The sequence below is a fragment of the Rutilus rutilus genome (assembly GCF_951802725.1).
Source record: "Rutilus rutilus genome assembly, chromosome: 12".
Taxonomy (NCBI): Eukaryota; Metazoa; Chordata; class Actinopteri; order Cypriniformes; family Leuciscidae; genus Rutilus; species Rutilus rutilus.
In genome coordinates, this window is record NC_140217.1 from 32,727,059 (window position 1) to 32,747,219 (window position 20,161).

Here is a 20,161-nt window from a genome sequence, read left to right on the forward strand (position 1 = left end):
GGATCAGTAATGAATATTTAAACTTTTTTTGCTTTTTTGTAGTATCTGAAGAGAAGCATAATTGATTTGTATTTGTGAATGAACTAAGCCTAGTATGTGTCTATGGGGGCAGGGAATGAGTGATCACTGATCATGCAAAAAAAGAGGGTCATGTCATGTGACAATGCTCTTGACATAAGGGTCATTCACCCTGAATTATAATCTGAGTTCAAACAAAGCCCCATACTCCCTCTCCAAAAACATACACACATGCTTTTATCTCTATTTAAAAAATACCACCTAAACTATTTAGCTCCAAACCTGAAAACTCCTCAACCCCTGCCATGCTTGAGTGTGATTTTCAAGTCCGATCTCTACACAAACAATGCAATCTCAGGGATTCACAAGAAAAACAAAAGATTAAATGACTCAGACCTACCAGCTCTAAAAACCTACAGGAAAGAACTTAAAAGAAAAAGAAAAGGAAAAACATCTGGAGAGAAGATCTGTCTGGATATATTAATATCACCCAACAATAAAGTTGTTTAAAGAACTTGGTTATTTTTATCCTTTTTTACTCAAATTCATCATATGGCTTCAGACCATCAAAAAAAACAACAACTTGGAATAGTATTGACTTTTTATGTTTTTTTTTTTTTTTTTTAAGGATTTATCCATGCACATTTTTTTTTTTTGAATGCACGTGCCCTCGTAATCTTTAATCAAAATAGCTTCCCCTCCCTCTTGCAGCGACATCTCTTCTATTCTCTGATGACGTGTTTACTGGCGTGAGGGCAGGACAACCTGTCATTCACATAAGATCACAGATCTTGCACAGCAAACCACAATGATCCAACGATCCAATCAATTGCTGATAGTCAAAATCCGCCCTACATTTCCTCTTGTGCGAGAACTCGGATATAGGCCTACATCAATAGGGAAAACAGTACTGTCACAACTTCCGCTTCATGCCAAATTTAAGTATGTAAAGCCACTGTGGGATATTATTACCACATCTTTTTTCAAACTCAGACCGAAGTTTATTGACAAATATGGAGTAAAACTGATTATATGTTGTTTTTTTGTCAACAAATGGTCAGTAAAAAGAGGAGCTTTTCAGAAAATGTTCCTAGTCAACCACAGAAGTTCCATTTTTTAGAATGTAAATTAGGGTTGCCCCTTATGAAAAATAATAATAAAGTAATGCATTTATTAATGTCAATTCATAGAATGTACATCAACATATTTGTTGGGGAAACTGCATGGCACACACACACACACACACACACACACACACACACACACGCACACACACACACACACACACACACACACACACTCATATATATATACATACAGTGGTGGTCAAAATTGATGGCACCCCTGATAAATATGCTAAAAAATGGCTGTAAAAAATAAATCTGCATTGTTTATCCTTTTGATCTTTCATTCAAAAAATTCACAAAAATCGAACCTTTCATTGAAGTAAAAGAATTGAAAGTGGGGGTAAATCACATTATAAAATAAATGTTTTTCTCCAAAACACGCTGGCCATAATTGTTGGCACCCTGTTATTAAATACTTTTTGCAACCTCCTTTTGCCCAGATAACTGATCTGAGTTTTCTTCTATAATGCCTGATGAGTTTGGAGAACACCTGACAAGAGATCAGAGACCATTCCTCCATACAGAATCTCTCCAGATCCTTCAGATTCACAAGTTCATGTTGGTGCTTCTTCTCTTCAGTTCACTCCACTCATCAGGTCAGGGAACTATGACGGTCATGGCAGAAGCTTCATTTTGTGCTCAGTTACACATTTACACATTTTTGTGTTGATTTTGATGTTTGTTTTGGACCGTTGTCCTGATGGAAGATCCAACCACGGCCCATTATAAGATTTCTAGCAGAGGCTGTCAGGTTTTGATTTTTTTATCTGTTTGTATTTGCTAGAATCCATAATACCATGTATCTGAACAAGATGTCCAGGACCTCCAGCAAATAAATAGGCCCACAACATTAAAGATCCAGCAGTATATTTAACCGTAGGCATGGGGTACTCTTCATCCCTGTTTGCACCAAACACATCTGCTGGGTTTGCTGCCAAAAAGCCCTTTTTTTCGTTTTATCTGACCACAGAATCCGGTCCCTTTTGAAGATCCAGTCGTGTCTGACAACTGAATATGCTGGAGTTTATTTTTGGAGGAGCGAGGAGGATTTTTCTTGAAACCCTCCCAAACAACATGTGGGGATGTAGGGGTTGTTTGATAAAAATTTTTTTAGGCTTTCTGACCCCCAAGACTCAAGTAATCTCTGCAATTCTCCATCTGTGATCCTTGAAGAGTCTTTGGCCACTCAAACCATCCTCCTCACTATCCATTAAGACAATATAGACACATGTCCTCTTCCTGGCAGATTCGTAACATCTTTAGTTGATTATAACTTCTTAATTATTGCCCTGATGGTCAAAATGGGGATTTTCAATTCTTTAGATATTTTCTTACAGCCACTTTCTATTTTGTGAAGCTCAACAATCTTTTGCTGCACATCAGAACTATATTCTTTGGTTTTACTCATTGTGATGGACGATTAAGGGAATTTGGCCTTTGTGTTTCCTCATATTTAAACTCCTGTGAAACAAGAAGTCATAGCTGGACAATTTCATGTTCCTAGTCACCCTGGTGTGCTAAAAAAGGTAAATATTAATGGGAATATACTTCAGAGATATTTTACTCATAAAAAATTCTAGGGGTGCCAACAATTATGGCCAGCGTGTTTTGGAGAAAAACATTTATTTTATAATGTGATTTACCCCCCAATTTCAATTATTTTACTTCAAAGAAAGGTTAGATTTTTGCAAATTTTTTGAAGGAAAGATCAAAAGAATAAACAATGCAGATTTATTTTTTACAGCCATTTTTTTGCATATTTATCAGGGGTGCCATCAATTTTGACCACCACTGTATATGTATATATATATATATATATATATATATATATATATATATATATATATATATATATATGTGTGTGTGTGTGTGTGTGTGTGTGCCATGCAGTTTTTGTACCAAAAGTATAGTTCAAATGACAATGTGCTGCAGTCGCAGTCCTCTCTGGCGGTATATAATAGTTTTGTATGAGATACAGAGTAGAATTTAAGTTAATTGCTGAGAATCTTATCCCGATCCACTCTGTGAAAGCGTGCATTTCTCATTCAAATGCACATCACCCAAAACACGGGATGTCGCAATCTGTGACGAAGCAAGTGAGAGACAATGAGCGTAAAACGAGTTTGTAAAGCTTCCTGGGGCAAATGAAAGTGAATGGAGACCATGGGCTTATGCCCAAAAAACACAATAAATGACTAATATTCTGAGAGGAAAACAAGCATCTGTTCAGCTTGACTTCAGAAAAAACACATCTGTCTTTGATATAGCAGGTATATTAGATGTCATGAATGACTGAATTCATGTTAAGGTTACTAGAACAACATTCCTTAGACACAATGACATCAGACAGACCACAGCTCTGACAACAGTAAGAGAAGAAAAACATCCTTAGTCAACAGTGACACTTGCACGCATGAACGCTAAGTGAATTGAGCAGATGGTGCTTTGACAAGTCCAAAAGTACAATTTTCATTTGTGTTTTGACTTCGACCAGCTCTCAAAAAAACAAAACAAATTTCAGTCGGTTTACCCTTGATCAGTAACACACCCTCATATTGTTCCAAACTTTCTTTCTTTCTTCCATGATGCACAAAAGGAGTTATTAAAAAACAGAATGTCTAAGCTGCTCTTTTATATAAAGTGATCTTTATTTAATAAATAATTTCAGTTTGTTCCTCACATATGGCTTCATAAGCCTTAATATAGCGCATAAATAATATAAGCTACTTTTATGATGCTTTTAATTGCTCTTTTTGTTATGAATGGTAAATGCAGATGACAAGCTGCTAAATGTCTTCTTTAAGTCAGTCAAACAGGTTAGATTAGATAGATAGATAGATAGATAGATAGATAGATAGATAGATAGATCGATAGATAGATCGATAGATAGATCGATAGACAGATAGACAGACAGACAGACAGACAGACAGACAGATAGACAGACAGACCTAACCCCAAACTTTTGAACGGTATTGTACAGACAAATATTATGACAAATAAACTGTAAACCAAAGTGTTTCATCATCACTCTCATCTCATACCTGATAGACATCTCCCAGACGACAGCATGTCTGCAGGAACCTCCTACAGTGCACAAGCCCATCACTATAGCATCTCCTCAACACCTGTTCAGTCAGAGTCCACACTAGCTGACTTCCAGAGGCCAGAAGATCCTCAATGCCACAAAATAAGCCCTGCGCCATCGCTGTTTGTTTGGCACACTGGGAAGCTGTGCTCCCTCAGAGGCTGATGTAACCTAACTGGAGCCTGGAAGAGCCAGGGTCGGAATGCCACTGGCTGGGTTTGAGGCTCTGTATATACTATATAGGCTTCTGTCCAAGACTTTCCCCCTTGGAAGAGAGCACAGAGAGAGGGCAGGCCACAAACAATCCACAGTCAGACTCAGAGACAAGCCTACTGAGGCTTCATAACACACAGTGACTGAGACACATACATACTTCAGTGATAAACAGTGCACACACTCATAAACAAAAGAATGTGACCACAAATAAGTGGAGACTCGTATACGCACACATATTTACGCAAATTGTACACAATGGCCGCCCCAGCCGTGCCAGTCCCTTCTCGTAAACAAACGTTGTGGTTTCTCTGTGCTTTTTACAAGCTTATGCCTTTTGTGATCAACATTTTACAGACACTTATGTAAGGCCAATCAAAAGACAATGTTTTGGTAGTCATAGCGATTAAAAGTAAAAACTCAAAGCTGTCTATTTTTGGCTCCTTTCTGGGAAGGTAAGGGTTACGTTTAGCTGGTTCTGTATGTAGCCTGCGAGTGAAAGTGTGTATGTTAAGGGTGTAGTTTCCGCCAGACGCAACACTTCTCCACACGACATATTCCATGAAGGAAAATTTTATAAAAATACTCACTGAGCCATCTGCAATATAAGAGACTAATGGGCCAAACTCGACAGCAAATTATAGAGGAAATTCAAAGGTCTTCGTGGACAAAATGGAATAAAAGGTTTTCCACAGCATCACTTTCTGTTCCAAATCTGTTTAGATTACATTCAAAATGTCAGATATTTATGGAAGCCCGCTTCCACTTTTCTCTCAATTACAAGTTTATATCTGGCTTATAAACTCGCAATTGCGAGAAAAAAGTAAGAATTGTGAGATGAAAAGTTGCAATGGCCTTTTTTTTTTTTTTACTCTGTGGCGGAAACAAACTTCCATATATTCATTTTGTAGCAATCCAAAAGAATATTTTTCATTCTCCTCCTGCTGTTTGTGCATGAGTTTAGGGTCTGGCATTACACATATTGGTGTTGAGTTCATCCTTAAGGATCATTCTGGCAGGAAATTGGACAAATCAAAGAGGAACATGCACACACAGCTGTCATATCTGGCAGGAGTTTATAGAGAAGTTTATATGTCACTACTTGTTTGAAAGATTTAAATCTTCTAAAACATGAAGAATGCACTAGAAATAAAGGGATTTGATGCAAACAGGCTCTTAATAGTAAGTGAAAAATAGCTATGACACTTGAACTGGATATAGCTTGCTAAAATTGCTCATTTCAAGAGGTATACAGAATCTCAAAATGACACAAACAGACCTAGAGAGAACGGAGAAACATAAAAAAGTAAACAATTAAGTTAAGTGGTAGCTCCATTGTTAAAATCTACTAAGAAATATAGGCCAATCAATATACATGCATCTAAAAAAGAGAGAAGGAAGACTAGACTATGCAGGCTGCATGTTTGCAAGACAGGCTGTTCTTTGATGAATAGGTATAGAATGCTCAAAAGAACAGTATTTTCTTGAAATAGAAATGGTAATTTTGCGATTTCAATCACCACATTACAGGCAGCCACACCCCTTCGTCTTTTTCGACTAGGGAAAAAGCTCCAGGGGTTCACCTCTTTCGGCCATCCTACACACACAGGTGACAGACTGCTCATGCTCGAACCAACCGGAGGGGAAGGGGTCGTGTTACTCTCTACGCTGCACTCAACCTGAGGGATTCCTGCACTTTCTGTCTTTGACGAGACCAAGCAGAAACCTTCCGGTCTCTCTCTTGAATCCAACACGGAAGTGACTTAAACTGCAGGTCATCGATTAGCCGCTAGAGACAGGCTCCAAAAGAAAGTCAATCCTATAGACCCCCTATTTATTTATAAATAAAATAATTTTTTTTATATATAATTCAGAGAGTAAAAAATGAAGCAGGAATGAACTATATACATATCCTATATTAGATATTATCTTCCAATAGTGTAAATCGCGGCAGCAGCTTCAGGTTGGTAGTCCAAGGCATTGTTGTTTATCTGTACTTCCAGGGCTCTTCCCACCGGAGCCTCACTTTCAAGTTCAAAATGGCGGCTGCGTGAAATCAGCGTATTAAGGGCGTGGCCACTTGAGTGACAGGTGGATTGCCGCTGCTGTCACTACGAGTCGTTTGTTTGCTGTCTGTTAGCCGTCACGTCACCTCAGCTAATCCCGCCTTTTTGCCCATTTTCGGTTATCCGGGAGTGACGCACTGCCAAGATGGCGACGGCCGGCTCCGCTCACTTTGGGCTTCAAAAATGCTCTTCAGAAACCTACGGGTGACGTCAAGGACACTACGTCCATTGTTCTATACAGTCTATGGACGAGACATACAAAAACAGCTCATACGCAGGAGTGGTATAACGGAAAAAAATACTTTTTCAAATCGCGGTATACCTTGAAACTGGTAACCGGCCCATGCCTACTGAAGACTGGAGTAATAATACAGCAACATTTTTTAATATAGCCTATTCAAATTGAAAACAGTTCTTTTAATAATAATAGTTCACAATATGACTGGCAGCAACATTTTTTAATATACAGATCGTCAGCTCCAGTTTGTATCCAGCCTCCCATGGAAACTACAGATGCCCCAACACCCGTGCAGAGACGACTCTACGCCTGTGAAGAGACGACTCTACGCCTGTGAAGAGACGACTCTACGCCTGTGAAGAGACGACTCTACGCCTGTGAAGAGACGACTCTACGCCTGTGAAGAGACGACTCTACGCCTGTGAAGAGACGACTCTACGCCTGTGAAGAGACGACTCTACGCCTGTGAAGAGACGACTCTACGCCTGTGAAGAGACGACTCGACGCTGGCGATATGTTTATGCCCTAAATTAATACATGATTAACTAACTGTATTTTTCTATGTACATTTCTGAAATGCACTTTCTGTAAAGCTGCTTTGAAACAATATGTATTGTGAAAAGCGCTATACAAATAAATTTGAATTTGAATTTGAATTTGTAAAGAGCCTCTAACCATGACTGACAAAGTTGAGACCAGTGCTGCTCAAAAGTTCCCTCACGGAGCAGAGCAACCATTGATGTCAAGCACTGATTGGATGCTGAAAGGCAAAGAGTCAAGGGTTTAAGTGCATTCTGGGAATTCAGAGAGCCTGTGGCATTGGTAAGAGCAAACACGGGGGTTAGAAACAGGACATCCTCAGTCTTACATCGATCTTACACCCCCCTCAACTTCTTAAACCCCCCTCAAGGCTGAAAACAATTCAAATTCCACCAAAAAATAAGACGTTTTTTATATTTTTTCATAATGGTCTATGTAATAACAAGGCATTTTCTATTCAAATATGTCTGTATAATGGCCGCTAAGCTGTACAACCAATTTCTCATATGGTTCCATCAGTTCTTTATTTTCACATAATTTCTAAAAAAATACTAAAATAAAATAATAATAAATATACCTTTTTTACAGAACATTACCCTTAAATATATGTTTTAGATGTATAACTTTGATATTTGAAAAAAATATATTCATTTTCAAATTCAATTATCCCTATAATACCCCCATAGTTCAAATATACTTACACTGAAAAACCGAGAAATAGCCTATTTTATTGTTTGCGTAAATGTGACGCAAACTCTCCTGTTATATAATTTGTTGATTAATGAGTAGATTATAAATTTAGCTCAGCATAGAATACACTGAGGAATACGATGTTGAAAGTCATTCCCAATGGAAGTCTTGGGTAATTCTCTGGGTGCATCTAACAAAAGTATCTGGTTAAACCTCTCAGGTGTGTGTGAGAGAGAGCAAGAGCAAGAACAAAAACAAAAAACACACATCTAATGCACATACAACACATAGGCTACATAAAATGCTCAAAATGCAGGCTGTAAATATGAAATGCAAGTACAAACACATACACAACATAAGGTTCACACACTCAAGAGCTTCTCTACGAAAGAAAAAAGAATTGCCTGTATTCACAAACACACAGAGCAACCAAGGTTCACATGCTGCCTGCACCTTTAAAAGTAAACACAGCTGTAGCTTTTGATGGCATTTTTTAGGCCGCAACTCAAAAGAAAGCACATTGTGAGCAAAAACAAAGACTTTTACATCAATGTGGTGGAAAAACATCAAATGACAAGTCTAATTTCCACATGTTGTGTTTAAAAGGCAAAAACATCTGGGAGAACTATGCACTATGAGTTAGTGATGAGTTGCGCTTTGGTCTGCGAGCCATGCATTTTACATGCAAACGTTACACGTTATTGCCACAGACACTGAGATACAATTACAGCTTCAACTCGGCTTTGAATGATGACCTCACACATTGGCAATTGTCCAGTGTCATGTGCATAAACTCAAGCTCTCTGTGACATAGGATCCTATTCATTTTAATGGCATTGACGCTTGATGGCACCCTGCTAGTAATTAAATGCCTATTGTATTTCCAAAACAAACAAGACAAATGGATGTTGTGTTATATGACGTCAGTAGTCAAGTAGTCCTTCAAATGACAGCAATTACATAGACTGGGCCAGAAGGTGTTCATTTAATTCACAGTTGAATAAAAAAATTGCATTATTACACTCATAATAAAAAGTAATAATCTTTATTACTCACTAGCCGTGCGTATACAAATTTGTGTGTTATCAGCTTTGTAAAAATACCATCATATGTCAATAATGATATTATTATGTAGGGTTGCACAATATTAAGGAAACGTGATATGCATTAGGCTAACGGTACTGATCCACTTGTCCGTGCGACACTTCTGTCGCGCCGCACTCCACTTTATTCCTATCGGCGCTGATACATTTTTACGACATGACTGTCGCGTGGTGTCGCGATGCCTCCCCACATTGGTATGTTGATGGGCGTTTACCGCTATGGGCGTGGTTTTGACCGAGCGGGAAATGTAGCGTTTTAGAACAGAGGACCTGCGAGAGACTTCCCCCCGTCTCCATATGCTCTACTTCTATTGGATAGTAGCGTCACGTTCAACGGAATTCATTTGCATAAAGATGGGCATCGGCCAGCTTTTTGACGCTCAGCATTTTTCCAAATGAAGCGCCGCCTTCCCGGAATGCTTTGCGGGCGCGTCAAAGTCGCTTGACGTCACCCATATGAATATAGTGGAGAGCGGCGCGACAGAAGTGTCGCACGGACAAGTGGATCAGCGCCGTATGGGTGACATCAAGCGACTTTGACGCGCCCGCAAAGCATTCCAGGAAGGCGGCGCTTCATTTGGAAAAATGCTGAGCGTCAAAAAGCTGGCCGATACCCATCTTTATGCAAATGAATTCCGTTGAACGTGACGCTACTATCCAATAGAAGTAGAGCATATGGAGACGGGGGGGGGGGGGGGGGGGGTTGTCTCTCACAGGTTTTAAATACGCAACATTTCCCGCTCGGTCAAAACCACGCCCATAGCGGTAAACTAAGGAACGCCCATCAACGTACAAATGTGGGGAGGCGTCGCGACACCATGCGACAGTCATGTCGCAAAAGTGGAGTGCGGCACGACAGAAGTGTCGCACGAACAAGTGGATCCGTACCTTAAAGTGGAGTGCGGCGCAACAAAAGTGTCGCACAGACAAGTGGATCACGGTACAGTCATGTCGCAAAAGTGGATCTGTACCGTCAGTACCGGAACGGTACAGATCCACTTTTGCGACACGACTGTCGCGTGGTGTCGCAACGCCTCCCCACATTTGTACGTTGATGGACGTTTCTGACTATCCAATAGAAGTAGAGCGTATGGAGACGGGGGAAAGTCTCTCGTAGGTTTTAAATACGCAACATTTCCCGCTCGGTCAAAACCACGCCCATAGCGGTAAACTAAGGAACGCCCATCAACGTACAAAGTGGGGAGGCGACGCGACACCACGCAACAGTCGTGTCGCAAAAGTGGATCCGTACCGTATTGCATATCGAATTAGCTTCAGCTTTTTGACGCGCAGCATTTTATTAAATGCAGCACCGCCTTCACGGGATGCTTTGCGGCCGCGTTAAAGTCACTTGACGTCACCCATTGTGGAATGCGTCGCGACAGAAGTGTCGCACGGACAAGTGGATCCTGTGCGCATGAATACCTGTCATATATAACAGTCACGTGTCCAATCAACTCTGCTGTCTGCGTCAACCTAAAACTTGGACTTTTTGTAATCTTTCAGAGTATTAAAATCATGCAGTTATCGCAAGCCATTACGATATGTACATTTGCGGTATTTCGATAATTTCGATATATATTGAGCAGACCTAATATCATGTCAAAGAAGTCCTTCAGCAAAAGAAAGTCTACACCTACAAATCTTGGGACTACATGAGGTTGAATAAATTATACATTTAAATAAATAAAATAGGGATTTTTTCTCTTTGTTTCAAGCTTTATCTATATCCTTTTTATCAGTGCCAAGACAAACTCCCATGGTTACATTCATACACTGATTTGTATTAATGAGCTAATTTCCACTAGGAACCCAGAGGAGGGCGGCACAGAACTGCCATGCTCATCACCTTGTGCGCTCCCCCAGCATAGCAATAATGTGACTTCAATTACCAAATGCAATATGAGCATATTTAATTGGCTGAAAGGGGAAGGCATTTTATGCATCCAGAGGGCACAGACACTCAGAAATTATGGGTATGCAGCTGTTCCAAAGTACACGCGTGCACATCAACAGCTGATGGCCCCAAAAGTGTGCATGACTGTGCTTTGAGAAGTGCAGTGTCTGCATTACACTTTCATTACTGGGATGCCACTGTAAAGAGCCAACACCAAACGGCTGTTTGACCAGCCCACTGACTGACTGACTGAGGTCTCTGTTGGGTTACAGATGGTTTGACAGGTGGATTGTTGGAAGGGAAATCAATAATATTCTGAATTGAAATAAAAGAGTTCTGATATCAGACCAACTGTTTCGCAATCTGTAAAAATAATAATGCTTTTCATAACACAGAGAGATCAAAATCAGAGCAGGCTGCTCTAATAAATTCAGCTCTGTTGTATTTTAATTTAAAATGCCTTGGGAAAAAACATGAGGCTCTGAAATGGAATTTAACCCTTAGTATTTGGCATATAACTCATCCCACGTTGTTTGTGCTGAGCATAAAATGATACCTTATTTAATTTTAAATTTTTTAACAGTAGTGTATCTGATGAATATTAATAGACTCTTGGGCTAGCGAGCAACCAAGAAACCACCCAGAACACCCTAACTACATAACACTAAAATCTATTCAGAACACCTTAGCAACAACATAGCAACGCCCTAGTAACCACCCACATCACCTAGCACCACTTACTTTTTCTTCAGAATATGTAAAAATCTTTTAGTCTTTGCTAAATTTATATATATCTTTATGAAGATTAAAAAAATATAAGTGTATGCCTTCATGAATATTTAAGCCTCGGGGCATTTAGATTACAGTAAGTCTTTGCTTTATGTGTCGTGATGGGGTTTTAGTAGTTCGTTGTCACAGAGAGCCCATTGAAGTGTCTGTTTGATTGGGATTTGGGGCTGACATAGGCCATAGCACACAGAGCTGGGTTATGTTGAAACCTCTGAACCATGACAAAAAGGATGGGTGTGAGTGAGTGTGTGTGCGCATAACACAGATGCCATGGAGCAGACGGGGGAGGTGGTCACTGCTGCTTCTGCCCAGCGCGTACTGTCTGTCTGCCCCCTCTAATAAGGTCCCCACGGGATTGTGGGTGCAGGGACTTTGCAGAACGGTAGATTGAGAACGTGGGGCCAATGGGTTTAAATATCATTTGCAAGAGATGAAAACCATGAATGGATTCTCTTAGTTTCACTGTAGGGGGGGGGGGGTAGACAATGGCAGAGAAGATAATCTGAGAGAGAGCAAGAAAGAGCTGTGAAGAGATAAAGATGAAGAAAGAATAAACCATTTTTAAGCTATCACACTACTGAGCAAGTAATATATGACTTTCGATGCTCAAATTGTGAATATTTATTATTATTTAGAATGATCTATATTATTCTCTACATTTATGTTAACTAAATCAAACACTATATGAAAATTGCTTATCGTATAAAAGTAAACAAATTGTTTTTAAAATCAAGCACTAAAATGTATAAATAAACTGAGTAGTCCCAACTTATTAACATTTTTCACAGCATAAAACACATTGTGACTTGCATATAGCTTGCATAGTTGTACCTTGATTTGTTCATGGTTTTTGTTGATGAAGTCATGACAAGCAACTTTGCCATCTATATACCTTTTTGGCTGCTTTTTTCAAATGACCAAAATACTATAGATTTTGAATGCATGCACAGACTTTGATGTCAACCCAAAAAGTAATGGGAAGCATTTTCGACTCCCTAATAAAAATTCTTGGACTGGAAAAAAAAACGATTACGATTGTCTGGATGTAACCTAAATAATTAACGTAATTAATGCAGTCTCAATTATTCTCTTCCTGAGGCTACGATTTTGTTTTTCCCCACTTCATGTGGCTAGTGTTATGTGCTCATGTTATTACACAGACCTGTATGATTTATTTATTAATTCTGAATCAATTCACATCCCAAAAAAAAAAAAAAAAAAAAGATAATACCATTTTTATTTGATTATATGGTTAGTTGCATTTTATTATTTTATATTTAGCATTTTCCATGACTTATTTTATGTCATGACTCACCAGTTAAGAAGCACTGACCTAGCGTATTGCATTTTCCCTCGTATGTGTCACATAACTTATTGACAATTTCTTATAAAATTATGCACACACTCACAGTCACACTATATACAGAAAACATTCAGAAGTCCATAGCTGAATGAACCCTCACCCTGATGTGTTTATATATGCGCATTTTTGTGAATTTGTAATCTTATTGCTACTGAAGCATAAGAAGTGTTTAGCTTATTCCATCTCTCTTGGCTCTTGTCCTTATTAATATTTAATGTTCTCTCCCGCTTCACAACGCATCTCCAACTATATATTATGCAAACTACCACTGTTAACATTTCAAAACATTTGTACTGAACCTTATGTCCTTGTCTCTTGTCATATCCTTCAAAATCAGTGTGACATTGCACCTTAATTTCAGCCATGCTAAAAGGACAATTTTCCTCCTTTCTGGCTTAAAAGATATTTGAAAATATTTGGAGATGGAAGAATCTGTTTTAATAAATACAGATGAGTTATGTATAACATTTTTATTGCAGCACAACAGGCTGGGTTCAAGCTAAGGCTACTGCTGTAAAAGGCCATGTGTAAGTGTTTTTTAGACAAGGAACACAAACTCAGCCTGTCGTAAAATTGTTTATATCTCATTTAACACTAGAATTGGTATCGGAATTGACCAAACATGTGCAAAATGATCCTGTAATAATTCACAGTCCTTGAACATGTGGTGGATGAGAACATTTTGAACATTTGTGTTCGTTTAGGCTGTTCAGAATGGATTACTAAATAAATACTGTGAAGTAAACATTGCGTGAAATAATATGTGAAACTATGCATACACATGCAACATTTTAAGCAACAATATTTACATTTGCATACTATGTATGTACAGAATACACTTTAAAAAATAAATAAATAAATAGCACAATAAGTATGATAAGATGCTTTTGAGTCTTTCTGAGTACACGAACGGGAAACAGAGGGATAGAACAATCAAATGACTTTAACTGTGATCTTTATCCTCTCTCATGCGGGTAAATGGCCCACAGACACATGCCATGTGTCAGAACAAATAAACAAGACAGGCACAGCGGGGTAAGCAAATGCATGAGCAAGTAATTCACAGACATGACAAGTTGGATCACAACATGCCACCTGCACTCTTTGCTCAGTCTTATCACAATGATCCAGTCATACAAGATCTTTTGCTTTGTTTAGATTAAAAAAAAAAAGCAATTCAGCAAAGTTGCCACCATTCTCTGAAAAAAAAAAGACAAAGACTTCATTGTAAATTTCTGATGATGTAAGAAATTACAACAGGCTTAGTCACAAAATCCTGTAAAGCTTTACTAACCCCTTTGGGGCAACAATTCATTCACCTCTTGCTGGTCATTGATGGCATGAGAAGGTCATCGTCTTTTGTCAAGACCTTATCAAGTCTTTTCCCCCCACCCCAAGGCTAGTCATACCTGACCGGTCAGCTTACGGTGACAAAAGTCAGATCTCTCTTTCTTTGAGTCATCCATATTTCAGCGTTTGAAGGCTAAAGCTAAAGTATCAAGTTTCTATCTAAGCAGAGGTCATCTTCAGTAGCAGAGAAGTTAGAGCGTGTTCAAAGGACAGTTCTGAGAATGAATCATTTTTACACTGAATAGTTTTTAGTGTGTTGCTATGGTGTTTCTGGTTGTTGTTAGGTGGTTGCTAGGGTGTTAAAGGTGGTTCAGAGTGTATAGGGCAAAGATACAAAAGGCCAGAATTTGAGATCTGATGACAGAATTTTCATTTTTAAGTGAAATATTCATTTAAATAAATTGATACGAAATAGTCACCTCCTGAAACAGTCACGTTTTCTCATGGGATCAGGTTGGAAAATCATAAGTTGGGTAACTTAAAGTAATAGGAAACCTTTCCTCAATAACACCTCACAGTTTAAAGCATCATCAATTTCTGTAGCATAAACTAATTACAGCTGAAGTCCACAACAAGTTAGAGGTTAGTTCAAATGGACAACTAATAATGCAACACATCTGTTCCTGAAAAAAATATGTTTCTTTAAGGCTGAATAATCATTAAAAAGCAAAGGGCATGTGGTGGATTTGATTTTCACTCATAGTAATATGAAAAGCAATTCCTTTACCATCTGCTAGATGAAAAGGGCTCCTGACCTGTGTCCTGTGTCCCATGTCCCGCCTGCAGTTCATTGTCACTGTGGCCTTAGGGCTGTATATGTGCTACTAACCTAACCCAATATTTATGAAACATCGTTCTGATAATGTTTACCATATTACAGGGTATTGCACTTACTCTAGCCATCCCCCTTGAAAAGAACAGTACACTATCCCTTGATAAAACACAGAAATGTTGAAGAATCAGCCGTGATTCCCTCCAGCGCTACCACTTATGTGGAGCAGCACCATACAACTCTATTGATTTCCATCCAGACTGTAGGCCATGTGTATTTTTCAGCGAGGATGTTACCATACCAAGGTCTCTTGAGAGCGAGGAAACACACACACATACAACAGTAGTGGTAGGCGAGACAGCAGCGGATGGCCCATTATCATGAGATCTTCCTCTCTGTGTCTAGGTGGACTGATATTAATAGTCGCTCTCATTCGGGCATTGATGGAATGTAATTGAACATATGCCTGCCAGTGGAAAAGAGAAAATTAGTTATAACTATAGGGATCATTTTCGGTTTTCCCTGGAGAAAAGTAGCAGGGCATCATGGAAGCTAAAGTTCAATTATTGGAACAGAACATCATCACATAATAAAAACATTTAGCTTTGTAGCAGTTCTTATCTTTTCTAAGAGCCTTTAATTGAAGGGCAATATGGATAAATAGCAATTGGTTGATAGGTCTAAATTTCTACATCCCGAGGACAGGTTTATGGACTGCCAAACCTCTAGTTTTGAGCCCTTTGTTTTTCAGAGCTGCCAAGGGGCAATTTAAATACTCTAGTGAAGACAAAAGAATGGAAAAACAAGCACGAAACAGCTATTAAACACATGAAAACAATGACCCACTTAAATTTTGGGTACATTTTACACTAATTTGACACAAATATTCTGATTTCCATATGACTTTTACTGAGAAAACTGGCACCCATTACTAGACACATCTGCAAACATTATCTAGTTTCATCTGTTCTACAAATGTACTTTGTACATTTCAACATCTCAGCCATCTGATGCCGTATTTGCCAGCATGCCTTCTAAGGACATGGTGAAATTGGACTGACACCAGTGTCCTTAATGCAATAAGGGATCAATTATACGACATCAGGTCACACTTGCTCTGTAACTGAGTTGGTTTAATTGAATTGAACTGAATCCACATACCCCTCTGAGGCATTGCCAGCACCATCAAATGCAGAGGCTTTGAATTGATTTGTACTTCCAAGCTTAAAGATAGCTGCCAACCCACAGAGAGAACTGACAATCAAATTCCTAAATCTCAAAGCAAGTTTAGATTCAGCTAGAATCAAGTGTGGAAATCATTTAAAAACACCCTTCTAAAAAAGCCAAAACACTCCTCCTTAAAGTGGCCATTTTCAAGTTACACTTCTGGAAGCGTCAGCCATCAGCGTGTATGCAGGCAAGGGATATTATCTTTTGTGGTCAGCCTTCCTTTGTTGTGCAACAGGAAGGTGAGCTAGTTGTCAGGTTACACATGGTGAACATACTGGATTTACAACTATATCATATAACAACACCGTGAGCAGTGTTAAAGGAAAGCAACTGGGCAGAAAGATAAAAACATATAGACAGAAATGCATTCAGGAGAAGGGGGATGGGAAGTGTTCAAATGTGCTTCAATTAACCACTCTACCCTAAAAACCTCCAGAGAGAAAAGCCTTGCTTTTAATGATAGTTGAACATTAAAAGCCTAGTTTCTATAGGCAAATCCATTAAAGCACCCTGATTGGAAAATGACTCTATCAGATACAGAATTTTCTATATCAGTTAGCCTAATGGCTTAAAGGAATTGGGAAAACTGACCCTTCCTAATTTTAGTATGCATACGTGTTTGAAGGTGTGCGTGTGCTTTTATCATAAAACCAGCTAAAAGTATAACCCACTGTGGCATAAATCAATTGCTGAACCACATGCACAAAACAAAAAGTCCTTGCCTTTAAAAATACAACCAGCGTATCCCTTAAATTAAATTTAATTTGGATTTAGCTTAATTACATCACCTGCTCCCAAAACAAGGCCTAAAAACAAAGAAAGCATTGCTTATCCTCCTTAATTTTGGACTTAAGTGCGTCACCGTTCCCCTCATACACTATCAGGATGTCACATGTTTCTGTCTCCTATTGTTTGTCTTTCTCAGGAAGCAGGAAGTTCAGAATCAGCGTCTGCAGGAACGGTGGGAAAATGGCTTTTTGATGGAGTTCTGTCTTCCTTGGTCTTGTAAAATGAGCCAGGGTTTCTAATCAACAGCTCTCTCACATGTGTCAACAGGAAACAAGCATACACATGTTCTCACTCCAGGTAGTCCCTTGGCATTGAGTATCATTGGTCAAGGTTTGAGCAAGGCATGAAAACTTAAAAGTTTTTATATTTGTGGAAAAAATACAACTTTACACTGAGTAACTATGTGAATCAACTAATACTATCAAGTAAACAGGGTTTTGCATTCACCATTGAAGGCTCATTTAAGAGGAGTCAGGTGCTCCTGGCAATATTACTGTGCAATATTAACTGTATTTCACCACAAAAAAACACTTTCCGCAAAGTTTGAATCTAAGCTGTCTCTCTGATCCTGGAGAAAGTAATTTGTTGGTGTATTTCACAAATAGTATGAGGTGAAGTTTCTGACATCGGTCAAGCTTTACGTAGTCTATCGTACGGTCGTCATGTCAAACATAATGTGTATCAAAGAAACCCAACTTCTTATCCTCAAGTTGTTATAATATTGCAAATCTATTATCCCTAAAGCACAAAAGGAGGAAAAAACACGCAGACCATTCAATAACAAGCGGAACTCACCTCTCTTTATTGTCGGTATTGTTGTGTTCAAGCCCCAGGTTTGCGAAAATCTTTTGTCTTTTTTGTTACCGGAGCCTAAAATGACTCTGTTGTCTCCGTGATCTCGCGTCCAAAGTCATGAACACAAAAGGAAAAGCGATGCGCAAAATATACAGCCAGCCGATGATACAGTTCATGTCAGGTTTGTGAGGACACAAGCTCTGTCGGTCCGTTTACTGATTTACCCCTCCTCCGCCCCTATCTGATCCCTACAGTCGGTCCTGCCTGAGCAGACGAATTTCCCTCTGCCGTTACCTTGGTGATACAAACGCCACTGACGCGCGCGCGGGCTGAACATACAGTGCCTACAAAATAAAATAAAATAATTATGGAGTGGAAATAAATGGTTTTTTTTTTTTTTTTTTTTTTTTTGTCATGATCAATGCAGTCCTACAAAATCATATTGTTATGTTTGTTATAGCCACTTTATATAAAAACTACCAAGGTATTACTATGTTTTTGCATGGTAGGCTAATAAGTTTATTCCTCTTCTGTGCCTTCAGAAAATGTAAATCACAATTTATATTATTCTGACTAGGTGGTCCAAAGAACACACATTTGTAAAATGTATTTGCTATTGTGACGTATATCCGAGTGAAACAAGAAGAAATGTAGGGCGGGACTTGTTTTTGTCCATTGGGAATTGATTGGATGGTTGTGTGGTTGTGGTTTGCTATTGCTGTGATTTCATGTGAGTGACAGGTTGTCCCGCCCTCACACCGGAGAACATGTCATCAGAGAAGAGATGAGATTTCGCTGCAAGAAGGAGGGGAAGTTATTTTGATTAAAGATTATTTATATATTTAAGAGGGCATATTTTTATTTTATTTTTTTAAACAATGATGTTTGTGGATAAATCATTTATAATAGCAATAGTCCAAAAAAAATAAATAAGAATGGTCCATTTTGATTTCATGGTGACTTTAAACCATTTCTTGACTTGTGCTATATCTTATGTTGATATAGAAAAAGATGAGTGTGAGATTGCCACCTCTTGTCCAGCTCTGTGATTTCACACATGGCTAGTCATCACTGCTATGCCTGCTCACTCTTCCACATCCATTTTGATTCCGTTGATTATCCAGTAAGATGGGTTAATGAGTTCTCTGGGCTTGTCACTGGAGAAAAGTTTCACTTCTCACCTCAGTGAATAAGCGGACATTTTCACAACTTGTTAAGACCTATGATAGTCCTGATGAAGGACATGTCATTTTGAACTTCATTTTGATGGAAGTCAAAACTGTAACCCCATGTGGGCCTTTCTTATAAAATAAATAAATAAATGTAGACAGTCTTACTGATGACATCAATGACAAATTGTATCAATATCAGTTAAATTGTATTAAACACAGTTTATCAAATATAGTTACAGTCTATGTTACCAATCCTCACAATACTGTAAATTCTAATTTACTTTGTCTACAAAAATGTGAGGTGGTATGTGTAGAGGTTTCCCAATTTAAAATGTATTTTTATGCCCTAAAAAGCAAAAACCAGGAAGCTGCAAAAGCACAGGGAGCAGAAGAGAGGGAGAGGACTTGTGAAACAGGGAGGGAGAGGGATGGGGAAGGAAGGGAGTGTCAGTGCTCAAAACAATACAAAAGCTCTCAAAAAAAGAAACAATAGGCCTGTTAGCAAAAAAAAAAAAAAGGTTAGGGAAAAAATGTGGCTTTTGGAAAATACATTATAATATGATGGATTTTGCAGGCATTGGTTTCACATAATTTACATCCCCACCTCTCTTTTGGCGATGTTCTGTTAACGTTATTGTCAAATAAAATGAATAGGCTACATATTTTCTTTTCTTGATGCCTTCTGAAATACATAGCCTAATTCACTGAATACGTTCCTGGATTCTCAGTCTTGGTTTGTTAAACAACCAGAAGAAAGACCAATGAAAAGGATAAAATAGGATGAAAGACTATGTTTGGTGCATTTATGTAGAAATTCACAACTTGTATTTTGATCCCCTAAGAGAATAAAAAGATAAACAATGGATCTCTGCTTCCATTCCCTCATAATAAGCTATGGTTTACTGCCATCTAGTGGATAAAACA

At 38.6% G+C, this 20,161-nt stretch overlaps 1 protein-coding gene across 5 annotated transcripts in view; it reads right to left on the minus strand.

The window, feature by feature from the left end:
• The window catches only part of frmd4ba (FERM domain containing 4Ba), a 61,023-nt gene extending 42,627 nt beyond the window's left edge, over window positions 1-18,396 (minus strand). For 3 of the 5 annotated variants that reach the window (XM_084425617.1, XM_084425618.1, XM_084425616.1), the window contains exon 1: window positions 4,187-4,365. In XM_084425617.1, the coding sequence (XP_084281743.1) occupies window positions 4,187-4,348 (162 nt within the window). In that variant the 5' untranslated portion in view covers window positions 4,349-4,365. Of the gene's footprint in view, window positions 1-4,186; window positions 4,366-18,065 lie in introns of those variants that run through there. The other 2 variants (XM_084425620.1, XM_084425619.1) reach the window with 2 other exon arrangements.
• Window positions 18,397-20,161: the final 1,765 nt, after the last annotated feature.